The sequence below is a fragment of the Scatophagus argus genome, chromosome 3, assembly GCF_020382885.2.
Source record: "Scatophagus argus isolate fScaArg1 chromosome 3, fScaArg1.pri, whole genome shotgun sequence".
NCBI lineage: Eukaryota > Metazoa > Chordata > Actinopteri > Scatophagidae > Scatophagus > Scatophagus argus.
The window spans coordinates 14,874,249-14,892,286 of NC_058495.1; the positions used below are offsets into that span (position 1 = coordinate 14,874,249).

At 39.8% G+C, this 18,038-nt stretch overlaps 1 protein-coding gene across 9 annotated transcripts in view; it reads left to right on the forward strand.

Moving 5' to 3' along the window:
* Window positions 1-18,038, forward strand: part of scn8ab (sodium channel, voltage gated, type VIII, alpha subunit b) — a 46,929-nt gene that overhangs the window by 3,538 nt on the left and 25,353 nt on the right. For 5 of the 9 annotated variants that reach the window (XM_046383969.1, XM_046383967.1, XM_046383973.1 and 2 more), the window contains exons 2-7: window positions 2,965-3,302; window positions 11,693-11,811; window positions 11,950-12,039; window positions 12,126-12,254; window positions 13,902-13,993; window positions 17,719-17,940. In XM_046383969.1, coding sequence (XP_046239925.1) covers window positions 3,021-3,302; window positions 11,693-11,811; window positions 11,950-12,039; window positions 12,126-12,254; window positions 13,902-13,993; window positions 17,719-17,940 — 934 coding nt within the window. In that variant the 5' untranslated portion in view covers window positions 2,965-3,020. Of the gene's footprint in view, window positions 1-2,964; window positions 3,303-11,692; window positions 11,812-11,949; window positions 12,040-12,125; window positions 12,255-13,536; window positions 13,629-13,901; window positions 13,994-17,718; window positions 17,941-18,038 lie in introns of those variants that run through there. The other 4 variants (XM_046383968.1, XM_046383971.1, XM_046383975.1 and 1 more) reach the window with 2 other exon arrangements.

The following is an 18,038-nucleotide window of genomic DNA, read 5'->3' on the forward strand; positions in this document are numbered from 1 at the left end:
TTTTCTTTAAGTATTTTCACTTGTTAAGTGTGAATTTGAGTTGGGCTATAGGCTGCTTTGACTTGTGGCCAGGGATGATTTCTCAGGACATGGCTTGTGGTCTTGTGCATTCAGCTGACCTACCAGGAGTTTGTTAGTTAGAGACTAGGCTGTAGCAGCAGTAAACCACACTGCAGTATTTTAGGATTTGGCTCTACAGGACAACGGCGCGCCTCGGTATCACACAGTGGACTTTACCGAGGACCACAGGCTACAAATCACTGTCAGGCAATGAATGGCACTCCCACGATAAAACATACGGCGTGAAAGGGAGCCGGTGGTCTTGATTCCACACGGGGAGCAAGTTCCCCCCTTTTACAGTGGCCAAATGCTTCTGAATGCTTCATCATTTGCTGTCTCTCCTCCTTAAAACTACCATAACTTACACAAATTTCTAGTCAGGACGTCATGACTTCACCTGAAATTGACTTTGCTCAGACACGAAAGTGGCACCCCATCCGTATGCGTTATGAGAGGTTATTTGAGGCCTCTTTAATATTTGGCTCCAGGTTATCCTCTCAGTAATCGTGTATAGAGGGAGGTAGCAACAAGACATCACTGCAGGAAATTAAAGATGTGTAAGATCTTTACCGGCCCATGTGACTCTGATGCAAGTGTGCAACCTCCTCCTCCTCCTCCTCCTCCTCACTAGCAGTGTGTAGCCGCGGTGTCCGGTTAACCCCATCAGATGTCAGGTCATCATCAGAACGCACAGAGCGGACTGGGACGTTTTTTTTTTCAGGTGACGGGACGGAAGCCGTGGCGCGTTTGGATGTCTTTGGATGTCTCCGCACAGAGGACGCAGTGATGGAGCGTTTTGCTAAAACCCTCCTGAGCCGGACAGTCTTTTCCTTTTTCTTGCCTTGTTGTTAGTGCTTGTCATCTATCAGTTTTCTTTCCGCACTCTCTTGCCTCATTACGGATTTACCAGAAACGAGAGCGGGTGGCTGAGCGCTTTTGGATTACATGCGCTAATATGATTCAAGTGTAATTCATTTAAAAGTGGCACGAGCACTTTTCTTTTTCTTTTAATTACAGCGTGTCAAGATTGTTGCGTTTTATGCTTTCTCCTGTGACTTAATGAGTTGGTGGACATTGAAAGCATTAATGCTCGCCTTTCAGTCTTGCTGCCTGGTTTTTGGATTGCCCCGGCGTTATGTGCACATGTGAAGTGTACGTGCGCCGCTTGCCATGCTATTGGCTCCTGGTTTGAATCACCTTGACGGCAGATCAATTGATGTAGCATTGGTGGAAGGAGACTTGGAGGTTGTGCCGAGGTTGGGTTACTTGAATCGGACTTTATCCCTCTTCTGGTTGGCTGTGCTTTTTTTCTTGAAGAGACCGGACTGTTGGATCTCTGTCTGCCTGTGGAGGTGTGACTTCTTTCTGATTCATTTCCAGGTCTGTACCCTTGTCATTGTTTCAGGGACTGTTGTGTCAAGCAGCTTGGCCATGAGCCAACTAACGAGAGAAATTTATCCATAGGAGCCTGGAGAGATGCAGTTGAAATTACAACCTCAGTGTTTAAACAATGAGTCAGAGCCCCAGAGATTGAGTAATTCACAGTAATAATTTATGGACTATTTTTTGACACACTTCAGCAGTGTAGAATGTTTAATTATTTGGAAATGAGTAATTAGAATACATACTGTGGCCTGTGTTTGGTGCACTGTTACATATGATTGTCATAGGTCACAGGCCAGTGACATTCACAGCACTGAGCCTTCATACCCAATATCAATATATTACGTTCATACAGTGCACATATATCCTAACCAACATGCACATATATCTGCATCTGCTTTTATCAGTGAGCTGAAGATTATTTGGCTCCTTGTCATTTTTCACTGGGCAGATAGAAGATAATAGACTTGTGTCATGTGGTTTTCTGCGACCCAGTATTGCAACTTATTTTACTGATATTACCAGTGAGAGCTGTTCAGACTTAACCGTAGAGACTTTCAAGCCATAACAATGAGCTGAAAGCTGCACAGAGCTGCAGACCAGGGTGCTTACGCTCAGAAAGACCAGCAGCACCACGGTTAGAAACAAAAGAAATGTCATTAAAAAAAAAAAAAGAAAAGCAAAATGTAATATAAGGTACTTGTGAGGCAGTTGAGTTCCTGTTGAGATAAGGAACTCCTAACTTGGTAAGAGTAAACACAAGAAGAAAAAACTCGAAACATCTCCTTACTGTTGCGAAAGGGAATTCAGTGCTGCCTGCTGTATGAGGTACCTGAGTTTAGCATTTGGGGGGGGATACAGAATCACTGCTTTAGTCATTAAGGTTGATGGAAGGAGCTGAAATATTGCCTACTGGTATTTTGCTTTGTTTGCTTTCTCTGGCAGAACTATAACCTATAAAAGTTGGGGCGCTGTGTAAAACATAAATAAAACAGAATGTGATAAAAGACAGTATATTTAATGCTTTACCTCATCGACTTAATAGATTTTTGTGGATGTATACTTATTCTGATTTTCATGGCAGCAATGTTTCAAGCAGGTTTGTGAAACACGAAAGATCTTACTACATGGGCTTGGGAACACTTTGTAAAACTGTTGTTGGTAAACAGTTTGTTTGCAAATGATTTCCTTCTGTTTTTATTTAAGTTTTACATAGTTTCTTCATTTTTTTGGAAACTGTTGCAGTAAATTCCATCTGTGAAGCTTTGAGCAACACTTAAGCTGAAAAGGGGAGCAAAGCTACAATTCTAACATATAAATGTGGAAGTCATAATATGAACCCTTTGTTATCCACACAGTGTTAATGATATAATCACACTGGATTTAAAATAAACAACTTTATGACATGAAGTTTTTTTTTTCATTTTGTTTTAGGTATTCAAATTTTTCTGTTGTGTTTTATTTGTATCTTATGCCCACTCTTCCTCACTTCCTCACTCTGTGTCCATCTCTTCCTCTCAGAGCTGGATGTCTGTGATGAAAAACAAATAAAGGGGAAATAGCTGCAGGATGAAAACATGGCCGCACCCCTTCTTGCACCCCCAGGACCTGACAGCTTCAAGAAATTCACCCCAGAGTCCCTCGCTAACATCGAGAGGCGCATTAAAGAAGAGAAGAACAAGAAGCCACCCAAGCCCAGGTCGGACAGTAGTCACCGCGACACATCTGACGAGAATGAGCAGAAGCCCAACAGTGACCTGGAGGCTGGGAAGAGCCTGCCCTTCATCTATGGCGATATTCCTGATGGAATGGCCGCCACACCACTGGAGGATTTGGACCCATTCTATTTGAATCAGAAAGTGAGTTGTCACACAGGTCAAATGCACCACCTAGTCCCCCCCCGACATTGCCAGCATTGTAAGTTAACCACACAGTACACACAGGTAATATGACATTCACCATTGTAACAGATTGAGGGTTCATATCAATTTTAGTCAAAACGGAAGTCATTGTATTCACTACAGATAGGTATGTCATAATTGCAAAGATGACCTTGGGGCATTTAAGAGTTTTTGAGTACTTTTAGTCACTGCTGCAGAGGCTTAGAGACAATAAGACTGCAGTTGGTGGGTAGTGCTGATTCTCATAAAGGTTTTTTGCAGTGATGATTAATTATCTGTGTCAAAACATGGTAAAGATGATGTAACAGCTGGTAAGGATGAAAAATTCACCTTTATATTCGACGAGTAATATAGCTGATTTAATTATTTTGTGACATAACACTCTCTCAGATGACAAATGGCCTGGCCAACAAATTTCATGAGTGTAAAGCGTCCATTTTCGTGAGTGCAGCAAGTTGAGTAATAATTTAGCTGTGATTGTACTCTGTTGGGGCTTGTGCTCTCCCTTAGCAGTTGACTAGCTAAGCTGCAGTTTAGAATGGGTTCAGGTAAACCGGGACGTACCCAATGTAGGTGTGACAGAGAACATTATAATCGTGTTGCACCCTGAGAGTCGTCATGCCTGATGACTTCCCAGTATGCACTGGGACAATAAAATTATCATTATCCTCATTTTATCTGTGTTGCTGCACTGTTACTGGTGTTATTGTGATCTGCAATGTTCCCTGCAATGTTTCTACTGTTCCCATTTGCTGTACATTAAGTCAATACAAGTGAATGTGAGTACACTGCAAGTGATATACACAGTTTTTGACATGATCTGATGACCGCAATGCAACATTAATATCAAATTCAGTTTCATTATCATTGTTGTATTAGATGAGTAACCTTCTTCCCACTGAGTTTCCTATCTGAAAACCTGTAACTATATCGGTAATCTATACAGTACTAGCTTACTCTAAAACAACGCTTAAGTGATGATTTGATTCAGTGACCGATACATTACTAGCACACTGATCACTTGGCTTTCATGAAGGCAACAGATGTGTTTTGGGGTTTAAATGAACAGCTTTAAGTCAGAAAATCAGTGACTCTGGTTATGGCATCAAAATGAGAAAAAAGTGACACCTTTAACTGTATACTTTACTCTATAAGTTTGCTATTTGATCTAGTGCTGCCTCGAAAAGAACATAAATGGTAAAAGATTTAACATTTTAGAAATTAACAAAACGATCTGCGCAGTATAAATCTGCTGCGGGTGCAGTTTAAACAGCAGCTCCTGAGGACACAGTAAGCCACAGCAGCTCAGATAGTGACAGAGCAACAGCCCGTATGTGTGCATGTGCATGTTGTCAAGTTTCTAGCAACATGGGCATCTGAACGAGTACCAATGATTCCCTCAGAATCACACTTCAGTTTTTTTTTCTATAGTAATTGTTTAAATACAGCTTTAACAGTAGCTTTGGTAGTTTAAAAACAGTTAAGCACATCTAAAAATATGAATGCATATGATGACTAAGGTCAGTGTTACTAGTATTCAAGATTATATTGTGATTTTTGTACAGTCATCCCAGTTTCCTAGTTTCTCTGCAAATTATGTGTTAATTACAGATAAAACTTAAAGGTATTTTAGGTTTCTCGTCCACAGCACTCAAACTCTCGCTTGGCTGTGCCCTTACTGTGAAAAAAAAAAACAAGTGATTGAGGAAAGAAGAGGGAAGGAAGGAAGATGGCGGGAGAGGACAGGAAGTGGAGAGAAAAGGGCATGAGTATGAGCACCTTCATCTGTGTAGATGGGTGGAGCAGCCAGTGATTATGTGTAAGAGAATCTGCAGCCTGTACAGTGGCAAGAAGCCCAGTCAGCAGGACTGGCAAACTCAGCCATAGGGCTACATGAAACTATCAAGTCAGTGTGCTTTCTGTGATCTATTGATCCATAGCTCTAGTTCAGTGTTGAAGACAGGAAGCGCTGCATTCTTGTCTTATTATCCTTCCCCACATAGCGGCCAATGCGTACTTCTTAACTCTCCTTAACTCCCTCTGTGGCATCTTACTTTGGTGATTGAGGGAAAGTTGCAGCACTGTTGTTTATATGGCCTCCTCTCACAGGCCTCCTTTCTGTCTCTGCCATATTTGTGTGGACACAAAAGGCTACACTGAGAAAGAGTCTGTGTTGGATTATAAGTTAACTGATGCCTTTAAGCAAATATTGTACTCATCTGCAGCTTGCTTATATAACTGAATTGGTATAAATCAGTTTAGGAAATTTAACTAAATCAACTTGAAATGATGAAACAAACATATACAGTTTGTTCATGAAATGTTAATTCAAACGAAACCAATATTAATTCAGATGAATGTCTGTTACAATCGAGCCCTTTGTCAAACAAGTTGGCACAATGCTGATTAAGCTTACCACCACCTCTGTATTTCACAGTATACCAGATTATTTAAATCTGGAGTCTGGAGACTTTCCCAGGCTGACACCAGTGGAGATGCATTTTATGTCAGCCAGCAAACACTGGGAGTGGGGAGCAATCGTAGCAACAGTAAATAGTAACACTTGATTTATAAAATGAATGTTCTTTCCAAATGATCATCTAATGATCACAGTTTTGTGGATTGTCATGTTAATGATGGTTAGGATTAAAAATAGTATAAAAATGGTCTTCATATGAAGCAGTTCACATAATTATTATCAAAATGTTGCTGATCTGTGAGAAATAAATCTATGACCTAAGTTGTTACTTGCCGTATGCCAGCACAGCCACAGTCTCCGAGTGGCTCAACTGGTACAATCATGACTGAGGTGCCTTGCTTATATGCATGTTTTTCAGGTATTTCGTATGGAAGGAAGTGGTACTCAGTCTTTAGATTACCAGATAAATGGCTTATCTTAACTTAACTATTAGACTACTGCTTTGAACTGTGATCTGTGTGTTTCATGGCTTCTCCTCATTCTACTTAGTCAAGATCTGCTAATTTCATAATACCCATCCATGTTTTCTCTCAGCAAGGTCAGTTAGTCACAGGCTAAGACCTCATCTTCCCTCTCCATCTTACTATCATTCATAACAATAATTTTTCTGATTCACTAATGTATTTGTCCTTTATCACACCTGGGAAAGTATCTAAAAGTCTGTTCATGGTTAGCATCCATTCCTCTTTTCCATTCTTTCTGTCCTCACCTTTCCAGGATGCTCGTCTCCTCTACTCGACTGACGGTCATCCTGTCGCTCACCACTGCACACTATGTCAATGAGTGTGGCTAAGTGTGTGTGTGTGTGTGTGTGTGTTACCATCAGCTGCAGGAAACCTGATCACAGCACTCATGCATCAAAGAGAGGAAGAGGGAGCAGTGGTGAGGAAGAGAAATGCAGCGTTGCAGTTCTTGTTTTCCCTTGTGATGGGGAGAGGACTGCCTGGGCCTTTCAAATGTCTGATGTGATTAGGCAGTGTTAAAGCTGCTGTGGTCACACAGGAAGGGATAGATGGAGGACATACTAGCGTTTAGCTTGTACTGTGTATGTGCACGCATCTGTGTTACGATGATTCAGCTTAAACTGGCTGTAGTTTGAACAGCTTTCGGGTTTTGTTGATGCAGATGCGTCATTCTCTTCCTCACTGTGGAATTTTGTTGACTGTGTGTTCAGCTACAAGTGAGTGCACAAGTGGAGCTCACAGTTAAAGCAGCAGCAGCAGCCTCTTAATCTCACCATGTAGCACTGTACACACCATTACATTACTTTCCTACCCCACCATCTCCGCCTCTGTGTCTCTGTCCATTACTTTCCTTTTCCTCTCTCCGTTCTGCCGCCTCCTCTCTCCTCTCTCTGGCACTCTTTTTTTTTTTTTTTTTTTTTTTTTCAGGGTGTAGTAAATTAGAGCGAGGGCCAGGCTTTAGTGCTCTGTCTGAGCCCTCAGTCTCTGATGACACAGCATCCTTCTGTACTGGACTGAGTGAGGAAGGGTTAGGTGGGGAGGGTTGAATGTGCTTCCACTGGTGTAAACGTATAAAGAAAGAGGGTGGGGTAAGGAGTGAAAAGTGGGGTTTTGCTGCGCAAAATACAGGTGAAGAAGTGGGATGACGCATATTTTTGCTATGGTATAACATGCAGAGAAATTAGTTTGCAGTCAAACGAGACATTACTGGCTGAGTCCTCATTGCAGTGAGCTCAAACAGAAGTAGACGAGTGTCTCAGGGTATAATGCAAATAGATATTAAATGAAAGCTCCTTATAAGATCTGTGCTGTTTTGTCACAAAGCATCAAAGTTTGACAGGGAACAATGTGGAAGCAGACTTTCTTGAGATATTTTTGCTTCTTTGTAAATTAAATCAAGATGCTCTTAGTTGATATAAGGTACCCATTACAGAATGGGATAAAATCCAGCTAACGGTGTCTGTGTGTCGTGTTTTCTTTTTCCATTTCTGCAGTCAGGCTTATGAATCCAGATATGTTTAAAAAAATCTGTTGTGTAATTTGATTTTGAGTATATTAATGTTTATGAAGGTCATTAACAGATTCAACTAACAGTTATTTTGAAATCAGTTGATTATCTGTTTAGTCTGTTAAATATTATATAATAATGAGTGGAATAAGTTTCCTGAATCATATATGACATTTTGGTAGTTTTAAATTTGTAGTTCAACCAAACAGTCCAAAATCAGATTTGGTATCAGATTTGCAATTGGAATATAAAACAGGGAAAAGATGCAAAATTTGAAGCGAGAGGCAGAGTGTTTGGCCCTTTTTCTTGATAAATGCCTTAAATGATTGGTGGATTAGCAGTGTTGTTGATTATGTGCTGTAAAATTTGAATGATTGTTTTTGCTAATCGTATCAGTGCTTCTGGGCATCTTCTAACACGTCTACTCAACGCCATATGTTTTGTCTCAGCACTGGGTTGGGGTGAGGGCGGGCACATATAAGTGGTGGGTCAGGGGTCCTTTAAATGTCATACACTTAATTTCCTGCCTTCTACTAAATTTTTTCCACCAATTTGTGTGTTTTCTGCCTTACTTTCTGATGGATATTTCTTAATGTATGTAGAAGAAAACGTAAAATTCAGGCACCAGGTGACAGTTCAAACCATTAAAGAACATAAGCCATAAAGACTTTCACGTATGTGTTTTCATGCATACTAACATCTAAAGCCTATTATTTAAAACTGTCGAATGAATTTATAGCTAAATTATGCTAAATTAGCTTGTAGCTCATCAGCTGCCAGTATAACTCACAACTTGCGTGGTTTTGAGACCACTCCCCATCTCATTCTCAGTTTTCTTACTGCATGCCTACTCAGTCTTTCTCCTCCCTCCATCTACCCATCCATCTCGTTTTTGGCTCTCTCCTCTCTGCAGCTCTCTGGCTTTCTGCTCTGCATCACTCCCCCTCCACCCCCTCATCTCTCTCTCTCTCTCTCTCTCTCTCTCTCTCTATCTATATTTCTCTTTCTTTCTCTGTTCTCTTTGCTGCTGTCCCAACCCCTGCAAGCCGTTCTCCATATCCCTGCTCCACTGTTTCTCTTCCTCATGCACACACTGTCCTTGCAGCTGCATTCTGCCTCTTGATTCCTGCATATGTGCCTTTTTCTGTAACGCTCTATGGAGGCTTTGCAGCAAATAAGGCCTCCTTACGCTGAAGCTTTCTCTGCTGACTTCTGTATGTATGTGTGTATATGCCAATATGGCGTATTTAACCATGTAATTATGTTGACAGATCAGTCCTATAATGCTGTGCTTGTTTGTCCTCACGCACTTTGTGTGAAGGACAACAAACATTGTGTCACACTGCTATATATGTACGAATAGATGCATAGGCTTACTAGTGCACTACATGGTTGATATTTTGATCCCAAGCAAAACCTTCACTTCCATAACAATGAATTCAGTGTCTCCAATTCCCTGAATGTCAGGGAAATTAATTAAACTGGGGAAATGCTTTTAAAATTTGGACATAGAATATATCAACTAGTAGCATGGTGTTGGTAGTATGTTGGTAGTAGTATGGTATGGCATTCAGGGACACTTTGTAAGTGTAGGTGTTTTTAGTAATGTGTAAACGTGAGCCACAGTCAGCTGCTGTCAGAACCCATGAAGCTTGCACACAGTGTTTTTCTGTACAATGAGGAACAGTTATAAATTACAATTTAGTATGGTTATGACCCTTAATTTACTTGTGTTCGTTTAGTTTATGATGCTTGTTTAGTTTATGCTATGCTATGAAAAGAGCTCACAGCAGTGGCATTTCATTGCGAAAAATTGTACTTTCAGTATTTTGTGAAGCTCCTGTGGTTGATCAGTAATCCATTTATCTGGCAGACAGTCAGTTAACAAAACTGCCTGACATCTGCAGTGCTTGCGCCAAGTTTGTATCAAGAGGAGATTTTTCTTTCTCCAAATCGACACACTTCATTGAGTAACTGAAGCCTGTTTATAGTTGAATTGTGTATCTTTGTGAAAATTTCAACATTTCCACATGCTGTAGAGAATGACGCGTGTTCAAACTCAGTAAGCAGACATGTTTTCAATGAGATTGTGTCTTCTGTAGGATTTATCTGAGGCAATATGCTTCACATTGATTTAACAGTGGAACATAGCTATGCATGCACGGCATCGGTAAACTGCTAATGAGAGATTGCTCATTTTACAACCTCCTCCTCCTTCCATCTACATAATGTATTTGCTCGGTCAGCAAAACACCTCAGTTGACCTCTGGCAGAAAGACTTACCCATTAAACACTCTAGATCCTGTGTGTCCCTGTTTGTATGGTGCTGATCAAGTACAGATCATCCCTTTCTCCATGAGTCACAAAAAATAGTCGCCAGATATTTTAAGTATGATGCTCTATGGGCATAAAGGGGAAGGCAGAGGGGAAGGGGGGGGGAGGAGTCTTCTGATGCAGAGAATACATTTTGTCTTTCCCCAGACTGCAGACGCTATTTTTAAGTTAATTAGATTTCAGAACACTACTTGTCTCAGGACACTTCTGGTTGCCTCTCCGTTTCATTCTAGTGTTTCCTGTAGTGTGAACCATGAACTTGTCATGCATGTGTGTTTTTTCCAGCTGTTGGTGCCACATGCATGCAAAAGACATGTGAGCTCTCCACCAGTGGGTTGTCATTTATGAGTAAAATGACTATTATACCTGAACATAGCGCAAGTAAAATAAAGTTGGGTTTATAAATAGCGTTGGTCAAGTGCATATAGTTAGAGGGCAGAGGTTTATTTTGGCCAATTTTAATAGCTTTAAAATCTCTGATATTTCCAGAAAGGTTTTCTGATATAAACGGATGTGTTTGTTGTTCATCAGTACAGGGCATGTTGCGTTTTCTGCAAATAAAGGCAGGCAACATTGTCAGTGGTGTCATAAATAAACATGAGGGGGATGTGCTGGGAAGAAAAACAAAACAAAAACATCATAGCAGTGTACTCGTTCATTCACAGATTCTAATCCGAATCAAACATTTGTAAATTGCCAGAGAACCAAGTATCCCAGTAGTCTATTTGTTTCTAAATAATGCTCATACTTCTCACTCTTGACCTGATATTGTCTTTGTCCAAAATTGGGCACAAACGCTGACAAACCACACACGCATACACACAAACAAACACGCAGTGCTGCCTCACCTCAGTGCCCAGCCCCACTTGGCCCAGTGCTGTTTATGGTTGGGGAGTGGTTGTTGAGAGCCTAGAGTCAGCAGATCTGCCCCTGATCGATGACAGCATTTGCGATTCTCTTCCAGTAAGAGCTTTAAACTTTGGGCGAAGAGAGTCATTTGGCCACAAAGAGGGGAGAGCTTCCCTTGCACCTGTCTGCTGCTCCTGAGGCAGCTTATAGGACCGCTATCACTGTGAAAAGCCTCGCCAGGGCGGAGGCTCCACGTCTGATGCAACCAGGACAAGGTGTTAACTAGCTCTCGGGTGGCTGGCCACCGAGGGAGTAGAAACAGTCTTGTGTCCTTGCTGCCACTGACCGTGTGCCTTTTTCTATGCCTTTTTACTCTATTGTTTTTGTAGTGTTAAGGCCTTTTTATCCTCACTCACTGCTGTGCCACTGCTAGTCAGATAAAGATCTCAAAAATGGGTAAAAGAGCAACACAGTGCGAATCAGTCTTGTAGTTAGAGTGGAAACCAGTGCAGTGTTGCCGCATGACTCAGAGGTGATATTAGGACTCACATCATCTACAGCCATCTCTTCCCTTTTGTTTCCTTTAGAACAAGACAGCACAAATGTTTGCAGAAAATGTACTGAATAGTCTGTGCCATATAATATTTTTTGAAAATCTTCTGCTTTGTTATCTCTGTTTATCTTTTTCTCTGTTTCTCTCTCTCTCTCTCCACAGACATTTATAGTCCTAAACAAAGGGAAAACAATCTTCCGCTTCAGTGCCACACCCTCCTTGTACATCTTAAGCCCTTTTAATTTACTTAGGCGAATAGCTATTAAGATTTTGATACATTCATATCCTTTCATGTGATTCATTTTCTATGCTGTACATTGAGTGAAAACAGATGTTTTAAATCATTTTTCTCTTTGATTTCAGTTTTTGGTGCATTGGGGTAGCACAGTTCAAAATTTCCTTAACTTCTGTCTTCTCACGTTATTCAGCATGATCATCATGTGTACGATTTTGACCAACTGTATATTCATGACATTTAGTGACCCCCCAGAGTGGTCCAAACAAGTAGAGTAAGTACACATCTATACTTTTCAGTCATCATATCCTTATTTAATGTATCTGTCACCGTCTTACTCATGTCTCTTTTTTCCTCAAGGTATACCTTCACAGGTATCTATACATTTGAGTCACTCACAAAAATTGTTGCCCGAGGCTTCGCTATTGATGGCTTCACCTTTCTCAGAGACCCGTGGAACTGGCTGGATTTCATGGTGATTTCAATGGCGTAAGTATTATGTGGAGATAAACCAATACGATTTTTTCAGAGCTGATATGGATTTTCAGTCATCAAGGAGATTAGTACCGGTAGCTTATATTTGGAACTGATTTACATTTTCTATAGAAATTAAAAAGTTGTAATAACCATTTATAATAAACAGTGTTGGAATTTAACGGAGTGCCATTTTGAGGTATTTGTACTCAAATATTTCAAAATATGTATATATATCTCTATATAATATTTTATAAAATATATTTTTGCTACTTTGTACTTCCAATCCACTGCAGTTTGGAGGCAAATATTGTACTTATTACTCCATTACATTTAATGGATAACTTGAGGCACTTTGCAGATTCATATCATCTAATGCTGACTGGGTGTTATCCATGACATTTGACCAGTTAGATAGTGTTGTGGACAAACTATTGAGTAAGATCACAGAGTGGTGCCTACAGGCAGAGAAGATGCTGCAGAATTAATGCATTGTAAAATTAATTGATTTTATCGGCAGTCATACAAATAAAATCATCAATAGCTATGAATTTTTCTTCCAGAAAAGTCTGAATTATTTTAATTTCAGAATTCATCAATATGAATTTGATTCCAATTTTTGAATTGCCCTCCATATACTAACACACAGAACAATTTTGTTACAGAAAAATTAAGACTAAAAATGTTTATTAAACATGTGCATTTAGATATTTAAGAGTAACTTAACTTACATGACTTTAACATATTCCATCATTGTGGTAACCCCCCCCAAACATTTTGATAGATAAAGATTATCAGTCACAGTTCAAAAGCCCCAATGACTCAAATCTTCAGGTCTTCCCAGTTTTGGTCTTGCCGAACAGTTTGGGTCTTACCAAACATGTCATCCAAATTTATTTCACTTCCAGTATTTTGTGTCATGTCATATCCTCTGTGGATTAGTGTTCCTGCCTGCTGTTTGCGGTTTTGTAAAGACTAGACTGAATCATGTGTGCATGATTGATAGGCATTAGGCAGCATTTCTTTCCTGGAGATTCCTTAATTGGTCATTAAGAATTTTGAAATTTTGGAGAGGCTGAAAACTCTTCATCCAACATTTTTTTCTTTCCTCTGTGTGTTGATTGTAATAATTTATGGTTCAATTAGGGGTGAACAAAGTTTCTGAGGACGACTGCCTAGAGCACGTTCAATCCACATCACTCCATGATACCATGTTGATGATGCTTGTTAATCAATCTATTCTTTCTTTCCTCTGTGTGGATGGCTGCTGAGTAACTGTATCTGATCCACCTTGCAGGTATATAACAGAGTTTGTAAACCTAGGCAATGTGTCAGCCCTGCGTACGTTCAGGGTTCTGAGGGCTTTGAAAACTATTTCAGTTATACCAGGTAAGACAGTCCAGGTGTTTGGGTTTGTGGGTGGGCGAGTCACGGGGTTGATGTTAGGTGTGGTTTTGTTTCAGTCCCTCTCCTCTCCTCTCCCTCCTCCGTTCTCTTCCCACTGGTCGGACAGGTGTTCTCTCTCTCACCGTGGTGTTTCCTCCTGGTCCTCGATGGTGGTGCTGGTGTTGTGCTCTTGCGCGTACATGCGTGCGTGTGTTGTTATCGTGTGTGTTGTGTGTCATGGGGTTCTGTTCTGTGTGTCATCCTACCTTGTTACAGATATATAACAGAGTTTGTGGACCTTGGGAATGTCTCGGCGCTGAGAACGTTCAGGGTTCTCCGAGCACTGAAAACTATTTCTGTTATTCCAGGTGAGACTCCCATTTAAACACTAAGGCTGAGCTTACTTTATCTATTACCTGTCTTTATTTATAGTATATATTTTTCTTTTTAAATAGAGGATGTTATATAATTTCTACATTATTTTGTTTTACTTTTGTTTCTATGACAATCAAAAATGGTAGCAATACATTTTTGATAGGCTTAGCAGTCTACTGGCAGTCTTTTGGGCTCACATGTCCCATATGGACAGCTGGGCTGATGTAGCACCTTAGTGTATGCAACAGCGATTTGTCTCTGTGTTTCTACTCCAAAGGAAAAAGAAATTGATGTCCAACATAGTGTAATAATATTGAGGAAGAGTTTAGATACTATCTCCACAGACTTGACTTTTAGGATAACATCAGCGTGATTAAATGGACAAACTGATTAAGAAAAAAATATGATCATCTCCATTTTGCACATCTTTAAAAAACATTTCAGTTTTATTTGCTATATTTATCCAAATTCTGGACAAAATCTGTGACAGTGCCTGCTCGTTTCTGGAGACTATTTGATTCCCTAAGACTGCCAAGCCTAATTTGACAACACATTGATGCTGCATGAAGCTTTGAGATACATGCTTTTACAAGTTTGGCTTTAAGGGGCTTTTCTTTTGGATCTTATTATATAAAATATGTTATATGATTCAAATTTGTTTTCTTTTTTGAAGGTTTTTGTCCATCCTGGTTGTGAATGGGAAAGATGAATAGTAAATAAATATGACACAACATTTTTAAGACCAATAGTTTTTACTATTTTTGCCAATTATTATTATTTTATTTATATATTTATTTATTTATTTATTTTTTGACAAAGACATAACCCAGACCCTAGACAGTGAATAAATATAAAGGGACAGGACACAAACACATTGTTCTTAAAAAGATAAAAGTAGAGAACAAACATCACTAAGAACAATTTAGTTGTATATGGGGTTTAATTGGACTACTAACTGAGACTTCTTGTTTAAGATCCATCATAAATGCCTGGGGTAAAATGTACACAAACGCCACAAGCTAAATGCTACATCAAGCTCCAAATAAAAATTCTGTGTTCCGATACTCATAAGAAAACCTGTCTTAAAGACCAAACTGGCGCAGCTTCAATGTTAGAGCTAAATGTTGATATTTGTAAACATTCAGAACATAGTCGCCAACACCTGTTGCATAAAACGTCTAAGTGAAATAGCTTATATATAGCTTACACTTATCTTACTGTGTGGTCAGATACCCAATCACAATCGAACTGAAGAGCCCCCAGATCACTCCTGCAGGCTGGAGTCTTGATGTTTTTACATTTCTTTCGCACTGAGATTATTAAAATAATATCACTCTGAGACTGAGAATATTTTAGCCATGATGCTCAGAGTGTGACTCCGTACGATAAGTAACCTTGTAAAACACCTATGAAGTCACTGTATTTCAGCACATATACACACATGCTGTTTATCTTACAGGCAGTCTCATACACACACTCACTCAGTACAATAAGCTCAGCCTGCAGCATGTCTCAGTTGTGCCTTGGGTTATACCAGCCTGAGCAGCTCACCCAGCACTGCAAGAGTGGGAGAAAGAGGTACCTGGGGTGGAATGGTTCTTCAGTTAAAGCAAGGTCACCATCACAGTTTGCAGACAGGTGATGCTGACACAGAGTCAGTTAATTCAGCCTTGGCGTTTAAATGACCTGCATGCCACCTCTCATTGCTCCCTCCTCCCGAGCCACCAACTCTTCCTCACCTGTCCTTTCTTTCTCCGCTTCACTGCCTGCTTCCTTGACTGAGCCTGATTCTGTGCACTTTTGCTGTTTGTGGTGATACTGTGTTCACCTATTTGTTGGATACAGTATAATTATTAAATGCAGTTAGTGAGGAATGTTCCCACAGATTGACACAAGGAATAAAGGGAAATAGTAATTCCATGATGCAGTTTTTCTTCTCCAGATGAACCCTAAATCCAGCTGTAATGCTGTCTGTTATTCCTAAGCGGAAATGCTTCAGACATTAAAGATTTTCATTACACACTTTTTATGTGTTTACTTACATGGTGTAGTTAATGAAAATGAAGATGTGTCTTTCTGATGGTAAACATCCCATACAGCTGCAGGGTTTGTTGTAGTGTTTTATTTCATGAAAAAGAAGGTGACCTCTATAACCGCAGTTCAACTTGAATGCACTGTCGTAGTGAAATCAGTGTGCTGTTATTACACAGTAGATAGCCATGTCTTTGATTTTATTGAATGTAGAAATAGCCACCATAAAATACACCAAAAATATACATTTTAGAGAGACTGCAAAAAATATTGACATAATATGAACATCTATTTAGTTGATAACAAGCTGGAGAAGCTTTGGATACATTTATACAGTGAGTTTTTGTGCAAAATCTTGGCACAATATTTTCTTTAGAGGCTAAGTTTATATAGAGTGATTTTTTTAAATACAATGCTCAGAAGTGAGCTCAGATCTAACTCAACTGACCTTCTTCACTGGGGCTGCAGGGGTGTGGTTCGATCAGCTTTGACTGACTGTGGCCTGACGCTTTTTCCAACTGAGCCACGTCTATTTAAAGCAGTGAAAACATAAATATAAACATTTTTTTAGTGAACTAACTAAAGAAAATTATATGTTTAAGAAGTGCGTCTTAAGTAAAATACAGTTATTCATAGTAAGAAGCTGATTGAGGAAAAAGGCTTATGAGGGCAATATGGCCAGTAAAGCTAGATAAGAGTAGGACAGTGTGTATAATTTAGTAGAGTCTAAAAGCTACTAATGAAGCCTCATATAGTCTTTATCTTTTTGAATCCAGTAATGATAATTAGCAATCTGATACCACAAATATACAGCCATCCTCTTTATTGGAAAGAAGTAGTACTCATGATGAGTTAGTATACCTTAATAGTAGCCTATATCCCGTCCACATGAGCATGTATAGAAACAATGGAAGCCAACAGCAAGAAAACTAGCACAGGAAAAGGAGACAGAGTTTCTCCTCCTAGGAGACATGAAGATGCAGGACAGCATCTTCTTCTGCCTCAGAGCTGCAGGCACTGATTGGAAATATGAAGCCCCCTCACCAACACACAGACACACCACACTTGGGCTCTGTTTTTTATTGTGTATGTTTCTATATTGCACTGCGCTTACATTATTTATGTCTGGATATCAGAGAATTTTGACCTTTCACACTCAAAATGGATTGTCAGCATTCTTTCCTGAACTCTCTGCTATAGGCTGTTTTGTGTTGTTATAATGCAGTAGCATTAAGTAACATTACATCTCACCTTATTACGTTTATGTGCTAACATGATCAGTATATTACATACATTTATGCATGATTTAAAGTAAGAAAGTTAGCTTAATGTCAGTGCAAAAAAAGAAAAAAAATCATCAGATAAAGCTGCAAAATGAAGAGTAGCATTTGACAGTTGAACAATAAACATATTATTCTTAACATATTCCACATCAAATCATGTCCCTGTGGTTACTCAGCTCTGAATTGCAGCTATGAAACCAACCAAACTCAGCTTGTGCACTCTTCCAGTGCCAAAAGTTGCAGTTCTTTTTATTTGTCTACCTGTGTGTGTGTGTGTGTGTGTGTATATATATGCTTGTGAATGTATATGCGAGTATGCCTGTCTTCATGTATGTGCATTTATGCACATTTGTGTGTGTGTGTGCGCGTGCATACATGCATGCTTATTGTGTATTAATTGACAGGCCTGAAGACCATTGTGGGTGCTCTGATCCAGTCGGTGAAGAAGCTGTCGGATGTGATGATCCTGACTGTCTTCTGTCTCAGCGTCTTTGCTCTGATTGGACTACAGCTCTTCATGGGGAACCTGCGCCAAAAGTGTGTAATCTGGCCAATTAACATGACTGAGCAGTACCTAGCAAATGGCAGCAGGGGCTTTGACTGGAGTGAATACATCATGAATGACAGTGAGTGACGTCTTTCACACCTGGATGACTTGGTGTACATGATTTCATAAATGTGACTTGAAAGAAAGTGTGTGCATCTTGATATTTATGTTTAACCA